The following is a 16,456-nucleotide window of genomic DNA, read 5'->3' as shown; positions in this document are numbered from 1 at the left end:
AGACGCTCCTAAAAAAACACTATGTTGCCAAGGTAGACTTTAAATACCTTTGATGGAATTAATCCATTTAAGCAGCTTTCAGTTTTTTCTTCATGAAAACATTAACCTACACGGTTACAGCTTCCGCTTTTCATTTATAATACAATATCTTGTAGACCAAAATTACTCAAAATCTTAAATTTTATTGTTTCACAGACCATAAAAACTACTGCAAGTTTGGGTCTTTGCTCTTGGTTCCAAATGTGTTTACATATCCAAAGTGGATCCACATCCATAATAATTTTGCCTAAAAACAACCCACTAATCGCTAGTAGATACAACAGACCTATAAATCAAGCCACTTCTATGTTAACTTGATCTAGATTTTTCTATTAATACAATTTCTTGGAGAGGAAAAATAGTCAAAATTTTGACTCATATCACTTCACACATCAGAATAAACACTTCAAGTTTGGTTCTTTGCTCTTGGTAACAAATGTAGATCCGTATCCAAAGTGGATCCACATCCATAATAATTTAGCCTAAAAACATTTAAAAAATGCCAGAAGTTGCAATAGATTTAGAATTTAAACCACTTGAGACCTTATAGGGAACTCAAAGAAACACTATGATGCCAAGGTAGAACTTTAAATGCCTTTGATGGACTGTCCATTTAAGCAAGTTTGCATCTTTGCACTCAATTACAAAGTGGATCAACATCCGTAATATTTCCCACTAAAAAAGTAAAAACGCCAGTACCTAAAACAGGGATATAATTCAAGCCAATTGAGACCCTAGAGGGCACTCAGAGAAACACTATGATGCCAAGGTAGAACTTTAAATGCCTTTGATGGACTTGGTCCATTTAAGCACGTTTGCGTCTTTATACACAATTACAAAGTGGATCCACATCTGTAATATTTCCGCCTAAAAACAACCCACAAATCGCCAGTAGATACAATACACCTAGAAATAAAGACACTTCTGATCCTAGCTATGTTAACTTGATCTAAATTTTTATATTAATACAATATCTTGGAGAGGAAAACTACTCAAAATTTTTACTCATATCACTTCACGCATCACAATAAACACTGCAAGATTTTGCTTTACTGTCTGTTACAAAGTGGATCCACAAATGTAATAATTCCGGTAACAATTTACAATATGTGTGCACTAATAAGCATTAATTCATGCTTAACTAATGCATAGATGATACTGAATTAATGTATAACTCATGATTATCTAAGCTATTCGTTAATGATTGCCACATTATCAACTAATAATGAGTCAGTCTGGTTAAAATATTAGTTCATACATGAATTGTTATTAATTAAATATGTGATTATGGATTAATTCCCTAATTACTTATTTCTTTAACTAATAGTGTTAATTAACTTGTTAATTACCACAGTGAGGCAAAGCCTTGTATTTCAACTTCCAGGCAAAACAGGTAAAGTAATATGCATTAATACATGATTAACTACTGCATTATTTGTGCAAATTCATGTGTAAATTACTACAATTACTAAATTATGAGTTAATGATGATGTGCCTCAACAAGTAAAGTCACAGCATAATGATATATTCACAAACCATCAGATAATGATTCAATAATGACCATCACTAGAGTTTATAAAAGCCATTTATTAAACGCAGATTAAACTCTTGTAAAGTGTACACTTGTAACCCTTTACACATGTAAAGTGCTTAAGAAACATGTTTCCATAACACATACATTAAACCAAATCATTAAAATGTTTTACAAAACATACAATTAAATACTCCCCTTTCTATGACATCCATTAGCTTAAAAACAAAAAAAAAACCTAGCTCATTAGCTGAGCTGTACTAAAGAGAAAAACTTGGGGAAACTTGGATACAAAGGGGAAAGATGATTATTCTAAATTCTTATTAGTACACCAAAAGCAGCAATAACAGCAACAACACTGCTTAAAATTTTCTTAGAACAACTTTTTTCTAACAGGTTATTGTCCTGTTTCATGGACTATTTTAAATTCTAATATACTAACACTAAGACCGAACGCATTCTTACGTAACAACACTAAAATATAGTGATGAACATTTACTTTTTCAGAATGTCCAGCAGACCACTGGCTTCTTTCATAGCTCTGATCTGACTTGCATTTGGCTCTAAGATGCATTGGGGCATACATTTTTCAGCAAATTTTAGCAGACTGTCCCCTTTTTTGAAACCAGCCCTCAGGATCTTGAACATGTCAGGGCTAACAGCAGCCAGCTCTGCAATTGGTGCTTGGTTCACAATGGTGTTGCGGTCCACCCCCACACTGTTATAGGCATCCGCCTTTGTTGAGCCACTTTTTACAAGCCGTAGGACTTTCTGGTACCGACAAACAGACTCCTCAGGTGTTTTTACTGGAATAAATGCATGAAAAAAAAAAAAAAAGAAATGCAAATGAATACAAATCATTCCATAGACAAAGCATGCTCCCACTAATAACACTAATATATAAAAATAAGGTAATTTTAAAGGGATAGTTCTCCCAAAAATGCTGACTTTGTTTCTTCAGTAGAACACAAACAAAGATTTTTAAGTCGAACCTTTGTAGTCTGTCATATAATACAATATAAAGTCAATAGGTACCCTCAAAAAAAATAAAAAAAAATAAATACACATGCACATACAAATCCAAATTAAACTTTGTGGCTCATGACGACACTTTGACACTCCTAATTGAAAATTTAGATAGAGTGTCAATGGTCCATTTGAGAGATATGTGGCGGTAATGCAGTTCTAAGTCTGCGACACGCCTCAAAACAAGTAGAAGTAGAAGACGACTTAAAGGGGCGCCGCAACCACCGATCGGTGTATGACATCAAAGTACCGCGAGAGAATTTGACAGCTGATGGTTTCATATGCTCACTATAATCGCTCTTGCGGTACTTTGATGTCATACACCGATCGGTGGTTGCGGCGCCGCTTCAAGTCAAATGCGCCTAATGACAACTCACACCTGCTGACAGGCAGAAACATTGCAATGTATCAGAGGTAAAAAAAACAAAACAAAAAAACAAATACTGTTCAGTTTTTTGCACAGACTGATCGTTTTGTGTTATAAGACCTCAATTTATTGTCACAAGCCACAGGGTTTAATTTGGTTTTGTTTATGTTTTTTTTTTACTCTCAAAGCTCTGGGTTCCATTGACTGTCATTATATGACTGACAGACTGTAACAGTTTAAGTTAATCTTCTTTTGTGTTCTACTGAAGAAACACAGTCACCTACATCTTGGATGCCCTGGGGGTAAGCAGATAAACATAAAATTTTCAATTTTGGGTGAACTATCCCTTTAAGTCCATAGCATTGGCTTGAAATCAACCTAACCCAAACTAGCTGTGGTCTCTGAATACAATAAGTGACAATGGTAACTTGTCATGTAGTACCTCTTTTGAAATCACAGGCCCGTGCTTTCTTTGATTTCTTCTTTTTTGGTTTCTTTTTATACTTCTTTTGTGAAGGCTCAGATGAATCAGAGCTGGAGTCAGAAGATGTTGTATCTTCAGATGACTCCACCTGGGATGCTGTAGGATTCTGGGACCGTTCTGGAACTTCAGCTTTCAGTTTAAGAGCTGTGACAGACAAAATAGGATGTACAGATAATTATCTCTTCTTTGAGTCTTGAACTACAGCAATAAAACATACAGTAGTGTGTCTGTCTGTCTAGTATATATATCAATAAGTACATCTGAACCTAATAAATAAAAAAGCCATTGGATAGCTATGTTAAACATACAGGGTGTGCTGAGGATCGGATATTATGGATGGAGGACTCCAGTTGCATCCTGTGGAAGAACATTCTAACCAGAGCTACTTCTCTAAGTGTATGTCTATAGCGATTCATGCAGGTATGTGTTACTCTGCAGCAGTGATGACCCAAACAGGCTACAATACTACAAATACGAGCACTTCTTATAAGTGTAGGCTACTATAGTAATTTGGGATTAGACAAAAAGGTGGTTTGGAAGATGAAGTATGTAATGTACATGCTCATTATATACTTTTTGTTTTTGCAAATTTTGAACAGAAAAGGTTACATTGTGCTGCTTTACAATTCAGAATGTATTCACGATAGATTTCTTGACAGCTTTCTGCTAAATGATCAACGCAGAGTAATTTAATGTTTTCATTTAGCTGTTTGGACTCCGTATTGCCCCCATTTAATGCATCCACACACAGGAAGTACATGTATTATTCATACGGAAATCAACCAAATGCAACTGTTTTTAAATAAACAACATACCAAGAGGACAGTATGGGTTAATTATTTTTAATTTATCAGTAATTCACAATTTGTGCCAAATGAGTGGAGGGGAAACTTACCATCTTCCAGTCTGTCTCTGAGAAAGTTTCTCTCTTCAGTCAAAGACTCCACTTTTTCCTCCAGAGCATGGATCTTCTCTTTCAGCATCTCAACTGTTTGTTTTGATTTGGAAAGACTTATATGGGCAGTTGGAGCCTCTTCTATTAAAAAAAAAAACAAACAAAAAAAACACATGAACAAAGTGTGCAGGTGACTATGAAATATTTGCGTTAGAAATACAGTTAAATACAGTTTCTTTTTCAGGAAAGGATTGGGTAGAGAGCAGGATAGGCAAAGGACGTTGTGATGGTAATCAAACTTGGATCGCTGTGAAGGCAGGTGTGCCATAAGTTGGTGCAGTAACCACTCGGCTATCTGCTCCAAAACAGTATTAAAAAATTTATGCAGCCCCTACTAGGACAGTTACAATATACTTTCTTTAATTTATTTCTACAATAGTAACATTTCCAGTGTTCAACACTTTATCAAAACTGCTGTGACATTTACACATAGACATTTATCATCACAACAAGGATACAGGGAAAAACAGTCTGACTACTAAACTAATCTACTAATCTTTATGTTGTATAATACAAAGTTAATGCAATTACCAAGCTGCATTGTTTTAGATTTTGCTACACATTTGGCCAATGTATGACGTATTAGGCATTGCTTACAAAATTATTTATTATTGTTTATTCTAAGAAATGCCTTTCACTGTATGGGCAGATGTATAGTAATTGTTAGTTATGGGTGTATAGTTCTACGTGTGTGCCTGCCCAAAAATGAAAATTACCCATGATTTACTACTCATACTCAAGCCAATCTAGGTGACTAGATGGCTCTTCAAAGCTTTATTATGGTAGTGAATGAGGGACCCAAGCTCAGAAAGTGCAAGTTTTGTCAGCAGTTAATGGGCCTGTGTTTGATTAAGTTGATGCAAATGTATGACGCGATGATGCTCTTGAATGAAAACAATAGATCTCTATGGAAAGATCAAATCATTCAAACCATTTCTTTCAAAACCACAATATATATGTTTGTTACTTTATCAACAAAAATGAATGATGAATAGATTTAAATAACGGCCAATGATGGTACTATCATTCATAATTCTGTTAACATGAACTAATGCATTCTATCTGCCAGCTGTCAATCACATCCTGTGGTACCTCAGTACAGACTTTATTTGCCATGACTAGGAATGATAAAGCTTGTGTGATAATATGCATAAATGTTTCACATCACTGGCAGAGGTTTCAACTATGTAATGAGATATTTTTTGTAACAAGTGTTTACATCCAAGCTTTGCTTGTGGCATAACCTTACACACACACAAAAAAAGAAAGCTTGTTTGCTGCATTTGTTGCATTCCCCTGCAGTTAGGCTCATCAATAGTGTGATATTACAATGCTGCTGTTTTTGCAACAGACCTATGTGGAGTCTGTTTATGATTGATGGATGCACTTTTCTGGGATTTAAAGAGGTCTCCCATTCACTGCCTGTAAATATTGGAAAAGCGAGGATATTTTACTATAACTTTTGCATTTGTCTGAAAGAAGAAAGTCATAAACACCTAGGATGGCTTGAGGATGAGTAAATCATGGGATAATTTTGTTTTAACCAACAAAGGATAATTAGGGCCACCCAAGATATGTACAACTTTCTTTGTTGTGCTGAACAAAAATAAATAATTTTATAAGAGCATTAGTTCTTTGAGGTTCTTTCAATAAAAGTCAATGTGCACCAAAAAGCAATAAAATATAATACACACACACCAAAGAGAAAAGACATTTAAACAACTCCATTTGTGTAATTAATAAATCTGAAACAATTAATGTAAGAACTATTTAAATTATAACTACATTACACTGTAAATGTTTGGTCATCCACATGCTTTTTGATTATAAAGAATGCTGATGTCTGTTAATACAAATATTTATAATATTTTAGCTGTTCTCACCTAAAACCATTTGGATTGCTTCAGAAAAATTTAACTCACTTACGTTTTGGTGCACATTCAAATGCACTGAAATGACCTTAGAGAGCTGTTTTCCTAAAAATCTTCATTTTAATTTAAAATAATAAAGAAAATCTTGGATGATGTGGGAAAGTTACTTGTGAGAGAATGTTTATTTTTTGGAAATAATAATAGTAAAACTATTCCTTAAGATTAAGAAAGTACTGTAACACCAATGAGCGGATGGTATTCAACCATCTGTTCCATGTTAATGAATCCTGACCCTTTTGACACATTCTACACTCAAAGACCAGAACGTGAGTTAAAGAAAAAACAAGGACTTTCGTTTTACAACCCTCTTACAACATAACTCACCACCCTGGGCGCCACCATGACAGCAACGTCCTGGCGGGGATGAGAGTTATAACACCTTGGAGACTATCCGGAGATGCGATATCGAACTTCAAAAGGGACGACAAACACCCCCCCTTCTTGATCGCACATTCCAGTGAAACAGACGCACACACATTCATGAGACGCACACACACTCAAAAACAGGCACAAGCATTTTTGGCTGGCCCATGGACCTTATTTTACTTAAACTACCTCTAAATGTATTTTAATGTCTCCCTTTTTGTGCTCAAATGTATGTATGCGGCATAGTGGAATATATGAATGTTACTGTGTGTTTAATGCAAACTTTAGATGCATTTAGTTAAGAATAACTCTGTATCTTTGGATACGGGACTGGTAAAATCATAGTTCTTGGTGTCTGTATAATCGTAAAAACACTACTTTAACGAATCTTGATAGCAAATTACAAAAAGATGCATTGTTTCAGAGGAACGATCTTGCTTAAGGAAAATGTTTAACTTTGACATCGCCATAAATTAGACCAGTGGGCGGAGATCAGCAAACAAAGAAGATTTTTCCCGCCTTAGTTTGTTTACACTTCATTGGCTCAAAAAAATAGGTGTAAGCCTAGATTTGCGTAAAAGCTCAGGGAAACCTGTATTCTGGGCATTCTGCCAGAGAGAAAAGAGGATTCCCAGCTTTGCAACCGGACTTCAAGAAGTTCTCCGTTTATTCTTCTTTACTTTTCGTTTCATTCTAGTTTTTCTTTATTGTCTGCTGATATTTGACTTCGTTCAATTGCCTTCACGAGCCAAACGAACTCAAGTCTAGTCATCTTTTGGCAAAGTTTACCTTCGCGTTAACCATCGAGCTCGCGCATCATCTGCTCTGGAAAGAACCACGCTGAGGCCGCACAGACCGGACAATTTGAGCGCAGCTACGCACAAGAGCCAAATCAAAGCAAGTACTTTCTTATATCACAACTAAAATTGCTGTTTAAGGTTGTCTAGGCTATTCCATTTTTGTGAAATCATTCAATGACTTGGGGTCTCTTGCAAAGTTAACTGTTTGAAATTGCCACGCTGAGATTGCTTTTACTTTCACTTTCTCTCCCTCTCTCTCTTTATCTCTCTCTCTCATTTATCTCATTATTATTCTTGTTCATTTACCTTGTTTAAATTGTATTCTCGTTTTGCTATATACTCATATTTACTCCGTGTGAATTGCAGTTATGTACTCTTTAGTCTGTTTTTATTAAATCCTATAATTTGCTTGAATTGAATTGTTTTATTGCTCATTGAGATCGAAGTCCCTGAATCCTGTGATCTACGCTACGAGCTTTGTTTTATATGAATTAATTTCAGTAATCTTAGTAGTACAGACACAGAAAATATTGTTTTTTCCTGATCAGAAGATTAATATTTCTTGGAGTTTGTAAGAAGGGTATTTTTATTGAATTTTGATAAGGAAGTCTAGCTTCCAGTTCGCTGGACGAACAGATTGTCTAGATTAACTTAAATCAATTCTAGTAAAGGTTACCTTTAAATGATTAAATATTCCCTCTTTGGGTAATTTAATATTTGTAAGCAATAAGCACGTTATATTCATAGACTCATGAATATTCACTTCATTTGATTTAATTATTCCCCAGAAAGTGATTGTTGCTACATTATTATGGTGGAGAATGCGGGCAGCGTTCAAACTTTGTTTTTGTGAGCAATATTAATTTTCATTTTCATGAGCATTTTTGGATGTTAATATTATGTATGCGCATTTTGAATTGTGAGTTAAGTCGTGCTTTGAGCGAACTCATTTGGCACAAAGGCAACTGTTCAGCACAGTAGCCTAACAGTTTCTAAAAATACCTATAGTCACTGTTATTTTAATAAAAGTAAACTGCAGTAAATGTTAAAAGTCTCCTGTCAAGAGAAGACCAACATTTTCATATGAGTAATTAAAAGATGAAGAAATCTTTTATTAATTGTAATATGTAAATCTGAACCTGAGCGATGTTCCTCTGATTCAGTTAAAAAGGCCTTGCTTATTAAATATCGTTATTGAATTCGTGGTGAACCACAGTGATATTCAAAATTTAAACGATAAAAACTCCTGGTCTAAATTGGCTTTGCTACCCGATTTTAAACCTAAAACATTTAAATCATAAGTGCTATTTTGTTAAATGTTTATGGGAGGTCAACAGATGGACAAAACCTGTTATTAACAGTCGTGTGTTGGTTAGAGAAAAGCTCCGGCCTCACGCGCTGTTTAATTTAGCACCTCAAGGGTCATAAAACCTTTGTCTGTTTGTGAGTTGCGATTTTGATGCAGAGAATCAGCGCTGATGAGCGCACAGAGATTAGATCATAGTGAAACTGACTGTCATTCCGCTATCGAAACACCAGAGGGAATTTTAGAAGTTTCAAGTTGCCCTGTCTTCTGATTCCGGCTTGCATGAGTGCCATCTCGTGGCCGTTTCAGATAAGGCTCTCGAATTACTAACCTCTATTTCTCTCTGTGCGAATATTATTTCAGCATTAGACAATTTCTGCCTGCCTTTGTTCCCATTTACTTTGAATTTGGTTCAAACATGATTTGAATTAGAATTTAATTGTTTAATAGTGCAAATTAAGTGTCTCAGGCCAACCACTGATTAACCCATTTAGAAGGAAGTAAGCCATCTAGTGGCAGTAACCTGTTAAGTCAGTTCACAGCTTGCATCTCTCTGATCTCTTTCTTTTCGGTTCTGTTTGAATTGCATATGTCTACTTTTACCCTTTCTGATTAATTTCATAATTATTAATGATACATTACTGTTATCGTTGGGTATTATAGGGCATTTATTCTGATTTTCCTATTAATTCTTCTCACCTGCTTATTTTCAATTTTGATTTAAACCAGTTTTGAATTTTTAATTTGAATTAAGTTTTCTGCTCACCAGGTTAAGCCACAGAGAGTGAATACGCCCCTTTGTGGTGAAAACCAGCTTCTTCTTCTCCCGTGCTCATTCCTGTCTTTTGTTATTAATATTATTATTATTATTTTTTATTGTTATTATTATTATTATTTTTTTTTCCTTTAATTTTTTTATTAATTTGATTATTATTATTATTATTATTTATTTATTATTTTTATTTTTATTTTTTTTTTAGTTTTGTTTTTGTTTTATATAGCCCTTTTTGTTGTTTATCTTTCTTCTCTCTTTTTGCTTAGATTATTTTGATAATTACCATCATTATCATAAGCTTTTGTTTTTGTTTTATCATCATTAGGTAAAGCTGTTACCTCTCATTTCTACATATATATTTACTCAGTTGATGATTAAACAAACCAAACCTTAATTCACTTTAAGTTTCCTTTGTTCATCCTTTGTGTATTTGATTGTAGAACTCCCTTGGTGATTGGACAGTCATCTCAGGTTTCCAGTGAGCAAGGGGGCCAACCGGCGTTACCAACACTGGCCGTGAGTGAAACTCGGTCCCTCTTATCTCTGTCCGTTTGCGGCACGCAGTGGAGACATCAGCAATTTGGCACTCCAACGGTGATCAATCAGTCCAGCCGACACACGACGCAATCTCTGGGACCAGTACCTAAACCTGGGGCTAAATCGGGGCCCACTTTCTTTTCTAAAGAGAGGGTTCTGGGGAACAGCCCAATTTTGTAGTGCTGTCTGGAGGTTGACATCTTGGTGTTGCCGGTTGTGTTAAAAGTCACAAGCTGTATGAGAGGGCGCAGCGTCAGAGTAACGGAGGGCCAGGGACACTGCGGTTGAGTGTTTGGGAGCGCCAGGGAGGCTGACCGTGCCGCTGGATTCCACCAGGTGAACCGAAAGTGATAAAACCTATCCATATACCCTTATTATAAGGTGCAGAATATTAGATATTCCCCCTGATATTTATGTTAAGTGTTTGGTCCATTTCCTCTCTAAGCCACACCCTTTTCCTAGGTCTCTTACTCCCCTAGCCGCACGTGCTGTAGGCCCCTAGCAGAAACTCTTGTGAAAAGTAGCAGGCTTAGCCCCTTTATTCTCTACCTAACACTTCTAGCGTTCTTATTCATTCCATTTCATTGCAGACCAATTTATTTGGTGTTTTGTTTTCACGGTGCTCTTTCCTATCTTCACCTTTTTGCATGCTGTTGTGATTCTGTTTCTTGCAGTTCACCGAGAGACCCCAAGGAGAGCTAAGTAGTAGAGCGACAACCGAGCAGCCGGTGTCACCAGGTGACCCAGGAGGCTATCCCCTGTCAAGTCTCTATTTTGGGCCGACCCTAATTGGACCCGCCTCCCTGTCTAACTGTCAGAACAGAAAGAGGAAACACACTCCACAGAGTTTCCCCTGGCCAGTGAACCCCAGCGTGTCAGCCAAGAACTTCGAGCTGAAAAAGGGGGTGAAAGCCTGCTTTTCAAAATGTCACCAGCCAGCCTCCACGAACCCCTGTCAGCAGTGGGGGAAGGAAAACCCTTCCAGAAAGTCCGGGTCACCAGCCACGGACACATTACTCCAAAAGAACTGGACAAGCTGGCTAGAAACATCCCTACGTTCAACCCAGATCCTGCAGGAGGCCACGACATTCACGCTTATTTACAAGATATAGACTTTCACTTGCAAACTGTCACCAACGTAACCACTTGGGACAAATTGTACCTGCTCAGGATTACGTCCAGTCGTGAGGTACGCAGTTTCTTAGACCGTCAACCAGAGACTGTCAAAATGGACTACCAGCAACTGCGAAAAGCTTTGGTGCGTGAATTCTCTGATCCAGAATCAGACCAAGGGCTAGTAACCGCAATGGACCTCAAGCAAGGTCGACTTGAAACCCCACCAAATTTCTACAACCGACTGCGACGTGCCTACTTCGGAGCAAGGAATGAACCAGGCATGGAGGAGGACGTCAACTTCCGAACTTTGTTTCTGCGAAACCTCCATCCTACTGTCAGCCACCATTTGGGAGTGTTAGCGTGCCCGCGTAGCATGTCAACGCAACAGTTACGTGATTTAGCACATAAGGCCTACACCAAACAAAAGACTGTGTCAGAAAAGACTGTAAAACCCCCAACTATTTGCTCTGTCTCTGAGTCCTATTCAGAGTTGACCCTAGAGGGCGCCCAACAGCACCCCAGTTATACACCCATCAACCGAGAGTCAAGACCGTTCCAAGCCAGCAGAGGGCAGCACGGTCGCGGTGGTGGTGCCCGTCCGAAGCACCAGAACGACCGCTCTGGAATATCCTGGGACCGGCCTCACCCCTCCCATAACCAAAACGGGGGGGCCACCTGGGAAGCCGGCCGGAGACCCAGAAATAGCCAACCTCCAGCCTCCAGAACATCAAGCCCAGGGAGGCGGGAGGGGGAACACTCTCGACGTGATGCTTGGAAACTCAAGGCTGAGCCCACATCTGACAAGGAAAGTGCAGCCACATCCGAAGCTGCAGAACTTCTGAGAATACTGAGAGAGTTCCTTCAAAAGAAACCTCACAAGGAGGACAAGAAGGATAAACCAGACACCGCATGACTAAACCTTATGCTTGAAACCAGCACCACTCCCGACGTCTCCACAACTGAACCAAGCACACAGAACACTTTGTTTCAACCACAAACTATTGAACTACCTGTTGCATCAACAAACAATAGCAACACCCACTCAATCCAGCTGACGTCTGCACTTCCTGACCAAGAAAGCATCATCCCACACCCTGAGGTGCCAGAAAGTGCTGTTTTGGTTATCTGTACCCACAACGAAACACACAAAACATACCCTAACTGCTTATCGATCAACACACAAGCCCCAACACCAAAACTCCTGGGGAACCTGATCGAGAAGGGAGTGGCTCGGAAACTCTACCTAACCATCACTTTAGAAAAGGAAATGAGACTCGAAGCCCTTGTGGACACAGGCTCAGATTTGATAAGCTCAAATTTGAAGCTCAGAGACAGAATCGAACTCTAAATTTTCACACTTGCAAGCTGAATGTGCAGTCATACAGCCAAAATGACATCCAGCTCAGAAATGTAGCTCCCATCCACCTGACGATCGGACCTATGAGCCTAGTACATCCTATTTATGTCTCACCAATGAACAATTAATCATTTCTCATCGGGAAAGACCTGCTTGATCGCTTTGAGCCTTTACTAGATTTCAAACAGCTGAAAGTCTGGGCTCAAGTGCGAGAACCTCTTCCCCTCCAGCCACACGGGTCGCCGGTGCCAGACGGTCAGGTCACAGAGGTCACGAGAATTCCCACAGAGCCAGACTGTCAGGTCACAGAGGTCACGGGAACCCCAGCAGCCAGCCATAGGTATCCAGCCTCAACAACAAACCAAGGCTCAAGTTCGATCCTCTGTACCTTCAAGGCCACTAAAGACTCTGATACCTACTGCCCCAAGGTCAAAACCGAACTGCAGCTGCATGATATAACAACAACGGACAGTATTCTGGCCATATGGGCAGACAACTCAGCCATTAGTCTGTCACTATACAATGCAATCACTGAGAAGACACCCGACCTCCCTTATGCCAGCAAGCGCACTCGTTTCCCTTTGAACTCACACCCATCCTCAATGGTGTCTGCTAGAGGAATCTGCGCTTTGCATGTGAAATGGAATTACCGGTGCCTGACTCATTATTTCCTGGTCTTTCCGGACCTGCCCCACGATGTTTACATTGGAGCAGATCTCTTGATTCGCCTCAAGGCTCATGTGGACACTTTTGTATGGGCCCCATTGACTTTGCAGCCACACGTTTCCATCAACCATGACAAACTCATATCAGGGCAGACCATCCCAGAAGTCTGCACTTTAGTCAACGAACAGGAAACCGTGGTACCAGCTTACACCAAAGGGGTCGCTATTCGGCTCAACATGCGATGGGGTCAAACCTTAAACCACACGCTGGGTTTCTTCCAACCCTCACCTGAATGTGTGGAACTCGGACTCACACTGGAAGCCACACCCCTCACTGAAGTGTCATCTCGTGTAGTCTACATCCTGTTCAACAACTGCACAGCAACTGACATCAACATTCCCAAGGCCTACCGGCTGGGATGGCTAGTAAGCCATGACTTTCATGATTTTGAACTCGTACTACCTGTCATTGGTCCCATTCCACCCGCACTGATACCCGAAGGGAGTACAGACAGTACATTGTTCACTGCACCCTTCAAACTCATTGCCATCACATCTGTTATGTCGGTGCCTAAAGACCAAGTGTGCAGAACGGAACTGACTGAGGACGAACACCTCACAATATACACAGTCTCCCACGAGAACGTCGGTGAGGCTCATGAACCTACTAAACCTCTCAATGCCAACCCGACTGATGACACCCCGATGGAGGAGCCTTACCCAGGTTTTGAATCTCAAGTGCAGCAAATTCTACAAGACGCTAATGCACTTCAAAGCGATACGGATCATCAAGGACTCAGACAAGTTCTGTATAAGTTCAAAGAATCCTTTGCCAAAGACTCTCTAGACTGTGGTCTCACCAACCTCCACACGGTGCGGATCCCTACGCACCCTGATGCTCCTCCCACTTTTGTCAGACAGTACAAGATTCCCATCGCCTCACACGAACCAGTGCAGGAGATCATCGAATCTATGCTTGAAAAGTCCATGCAACAGCACCTACTCAGCCCCCATCTGGCCCGTCCTCAAACCTAACGGCAAATGGCGACCCACCATTGACTACAGGAAACTGAATCAACAGGTGCCGCTGTCACATCACTTGATGTGGCCTCTGGATTCTGGACCATTCCGGTGCACCAGGAAGACCAACACAAGTTGGCATTCACATTTGGCAACAGACAGTTCACCTTCAACAGGTGTCCATTCGGCTACGCCAACTCACCAGCTGAATTCAACATCTTTCTGAACAAAGCCTGCCCAGACGCTAGAATGAGAGGCAACCTGATCTATGTAGACGATGTTCTCATGAAGAGCACAACGGTGGCCGACCACCTGAAAGAAATAGACTATGTTTTGAACCAACTATCCACCGCCGGAGCCAAGATCGCCCTCCACAAAGGACAGTGGTGCCGAACTAAGGTTAACTACGTGGGCCTGCTCATCGGATCCCAAGGCATTGAACCTCAGTCAAACCGCATTCATGCCATTCAGAACATCAAGCCTCCCACCAACGTCTCTGAGCTGCGGAGCTTTCTAGGGGTATGCAATTACTCTCGACAGTTCATCGAAAACTACTCAGACATTGCCAGACCTCTGACGGCTCTGCTAAAAAAGGACTGCCCTTTCGTCTGGTCCGAGGCTCAAGAACACGACATGAAAGAACTAAAAAGACATTTATGCACAGCTCCGTGTCTTGCTTACCCCGATCCACAAAAGGAATTCTACCTGGAAGCTGGGTTTTCCAACCAATGTCTCAGTGCTGGCCTGTACCAACGGCATGACCAAGACAAGAAAGTAGTTGCCTATGCCAGCAAGACACTGCTTCCACAAGAGTGTAAATTCTCAGACTGTGAAAAAGCTCTGCTCTGCACTGTATGGGCCATTCAGCGATTCTCCAATTACATTGGGGCACAGAAAGTTATCATAGAGACTTGCCACCAGCCAGTAATGTTCCTCAACAGCCAGCGAATCCGAGATGGCGTGGTCACCAATTCACGCATAGCCACATGGTTAATGGCTCTCCAAGGACGCAATGTTGAGGCACGGTATGCACAGAATCACAAGTCTGCACTGGGCAATGGCCTGGCCGCATGCCAAAACTGTTCTGATAACATATCTGCAGAAGAAATGGGCGTGCAAGAACCCCAACAGCAACAACCGACCTGTCACAGGTACTTTGAAGAGAATGCGTGTCAGGGCATGCTCACAGCCTACGTCGATGGATGCTCCTACAACCACGATGGCATCCTTAAGGCAGGTGCAGGAGTGCTGTGGGTCAACGACCAGCCGTGTTCCCCACAACACTTCAAGTTAGGTCCCCAGTCATCACAATATGCAGAAATAGCAGCCATTCTCATAACTCTGCAGATCGCATCAGCCCATGACATCAGAGAAATCCTCATCTGTACAGACTCTAACTATGCCAGACTCAGTTTTGTGTGCCACCTTACCGGCTGGAAACAGAATGGTTTCAAAACGGCAAACAACAAGCCAGTCAAACACCAACACCTGTTCCAAGAATGTGATAACATCACCGAAATGCACAATATGACTGTGTACTGGAAGAAGGTAAAAGGACACTCTAAGCTACCAGGGCTGGACAAAGACTTCAATGATAAAACCGACGCCCTCGCCAAAACAGGCGCACTACACGGGGAGGTGTGGTCACCCCCAGAACCCACACCCAGCCCCGATGTTGCAGTGTTAACCCGCAGCAAACGACCTTCACCTGTGGCAATGCCCGCCTCACAGTCGCTATCGCTAACTCCGCAGATCTCCAACAACGACATTGCGGATATGCAAGCCTCTGACACTGCCATAAAGACAATTCTTAACCACCTCTCTGACCCCTCCAACCACCCTATCACTGAAGCTGAGCTCAATGATGACTCGTGCCTCCGACACCTGTATAACACCAGACACATGCTACGTGTACAAGACGACATTCTGTGGTTTGCACCTGATGACAGCACATCGCCACGGCTCGTGGTGCCACGATGCCAAAAGGGGGTAATGCTAATGTACGCCCACGACACACCATGTGCTGGACACCACGGTGCCAGAGCCACGTATGACACACTGAGACAGGTGGCATTTTGGCCCGGCATGCAACAAGATGTGGCAGAGTACTTCAGAGAATGTCTTGTGTGCTGCCAGTTCACACCAGCAAACCCAAACCACAGAGCCCCACTGCAACGCAGA

At 40.7% G+C, this 16,456-nt stretch overlaps 1 protein-coding gene across 1 annotated transcript; it reads right to left on the bottom strand.

Moving 5' to 3' along the window:
• Positions 1–2,065: 2,065 nt before the first annotated feature.
• LOC127971260 (coiled-coil domain-containing protein 106-like) lies at positions 2,066–16,044 on the bottom strand. Its single transcript, XM_052574157.1, has 4 exons — positions 15,924–16,044; positions 4,343–4,483; positions 3,406–3,591; positions 2,066–2,376 (listed from the first exon to the last, which is right to left on the bottom strand). The coding sequence occupies exons 1-4, from the start codon at positions 16,042–16,044 to the stop codon at positions 2,066–2,068; spliced, it is 759 nt and encodes a 252-aa protein (XP_052430117.1).
• Between the last annotated feature and the right edge of the window lie 412 nt (positions 16,045–16,456).

Source organism: Carassius gibelio, chromosome B14, assembly GCF_023724105.1.
Source record: "Carassius gibelio isolate Cgi1373 ecotype wild population from Czech Republic chromosome B14, carGib1.2-hapl.c, whole genome shotgun sequence".
Taxonomy (NCBI): Eukaryota; Metazoa; Chordata; class Actinopteri; order Cypriniformes; family Cyprinidae; genus Carassius; species Carassius gibelio.
The sequence above is the reverse complement of the archived record's forward strand: the minus strand, read 5'-3'. Positions and strand labels throughout refer to the sequence as shown.

What these genes read in the sequence shown, in the direction of transcription:
- LOC127971260 (XM_052574157.1), bottom strand. Translation starts at nt 16,044, where the DNA reads ATGTCGTTGTTGGAGATCTGCGGAGTTAGCGATAGCGACTGTGAGGCG. An exon ending in GCTGGGTGTGGGTTCTGGGG is followed by an intron (nt 4,484 to 15,923) that starts GTGACCACACCT and finishes TTTTTTTAATAG; the next exon opens with AAGAGGCTCCAACTGCCCAT. An exon ending in GGCCTGTGATTTCAAAAGAG is followed by an intron (nt 2,377 to 3,405) that starts GTACTACATGAC and finishes CATTTATTCCAG; the next exon opens with TAAAAACACCTGAGGAGTCT.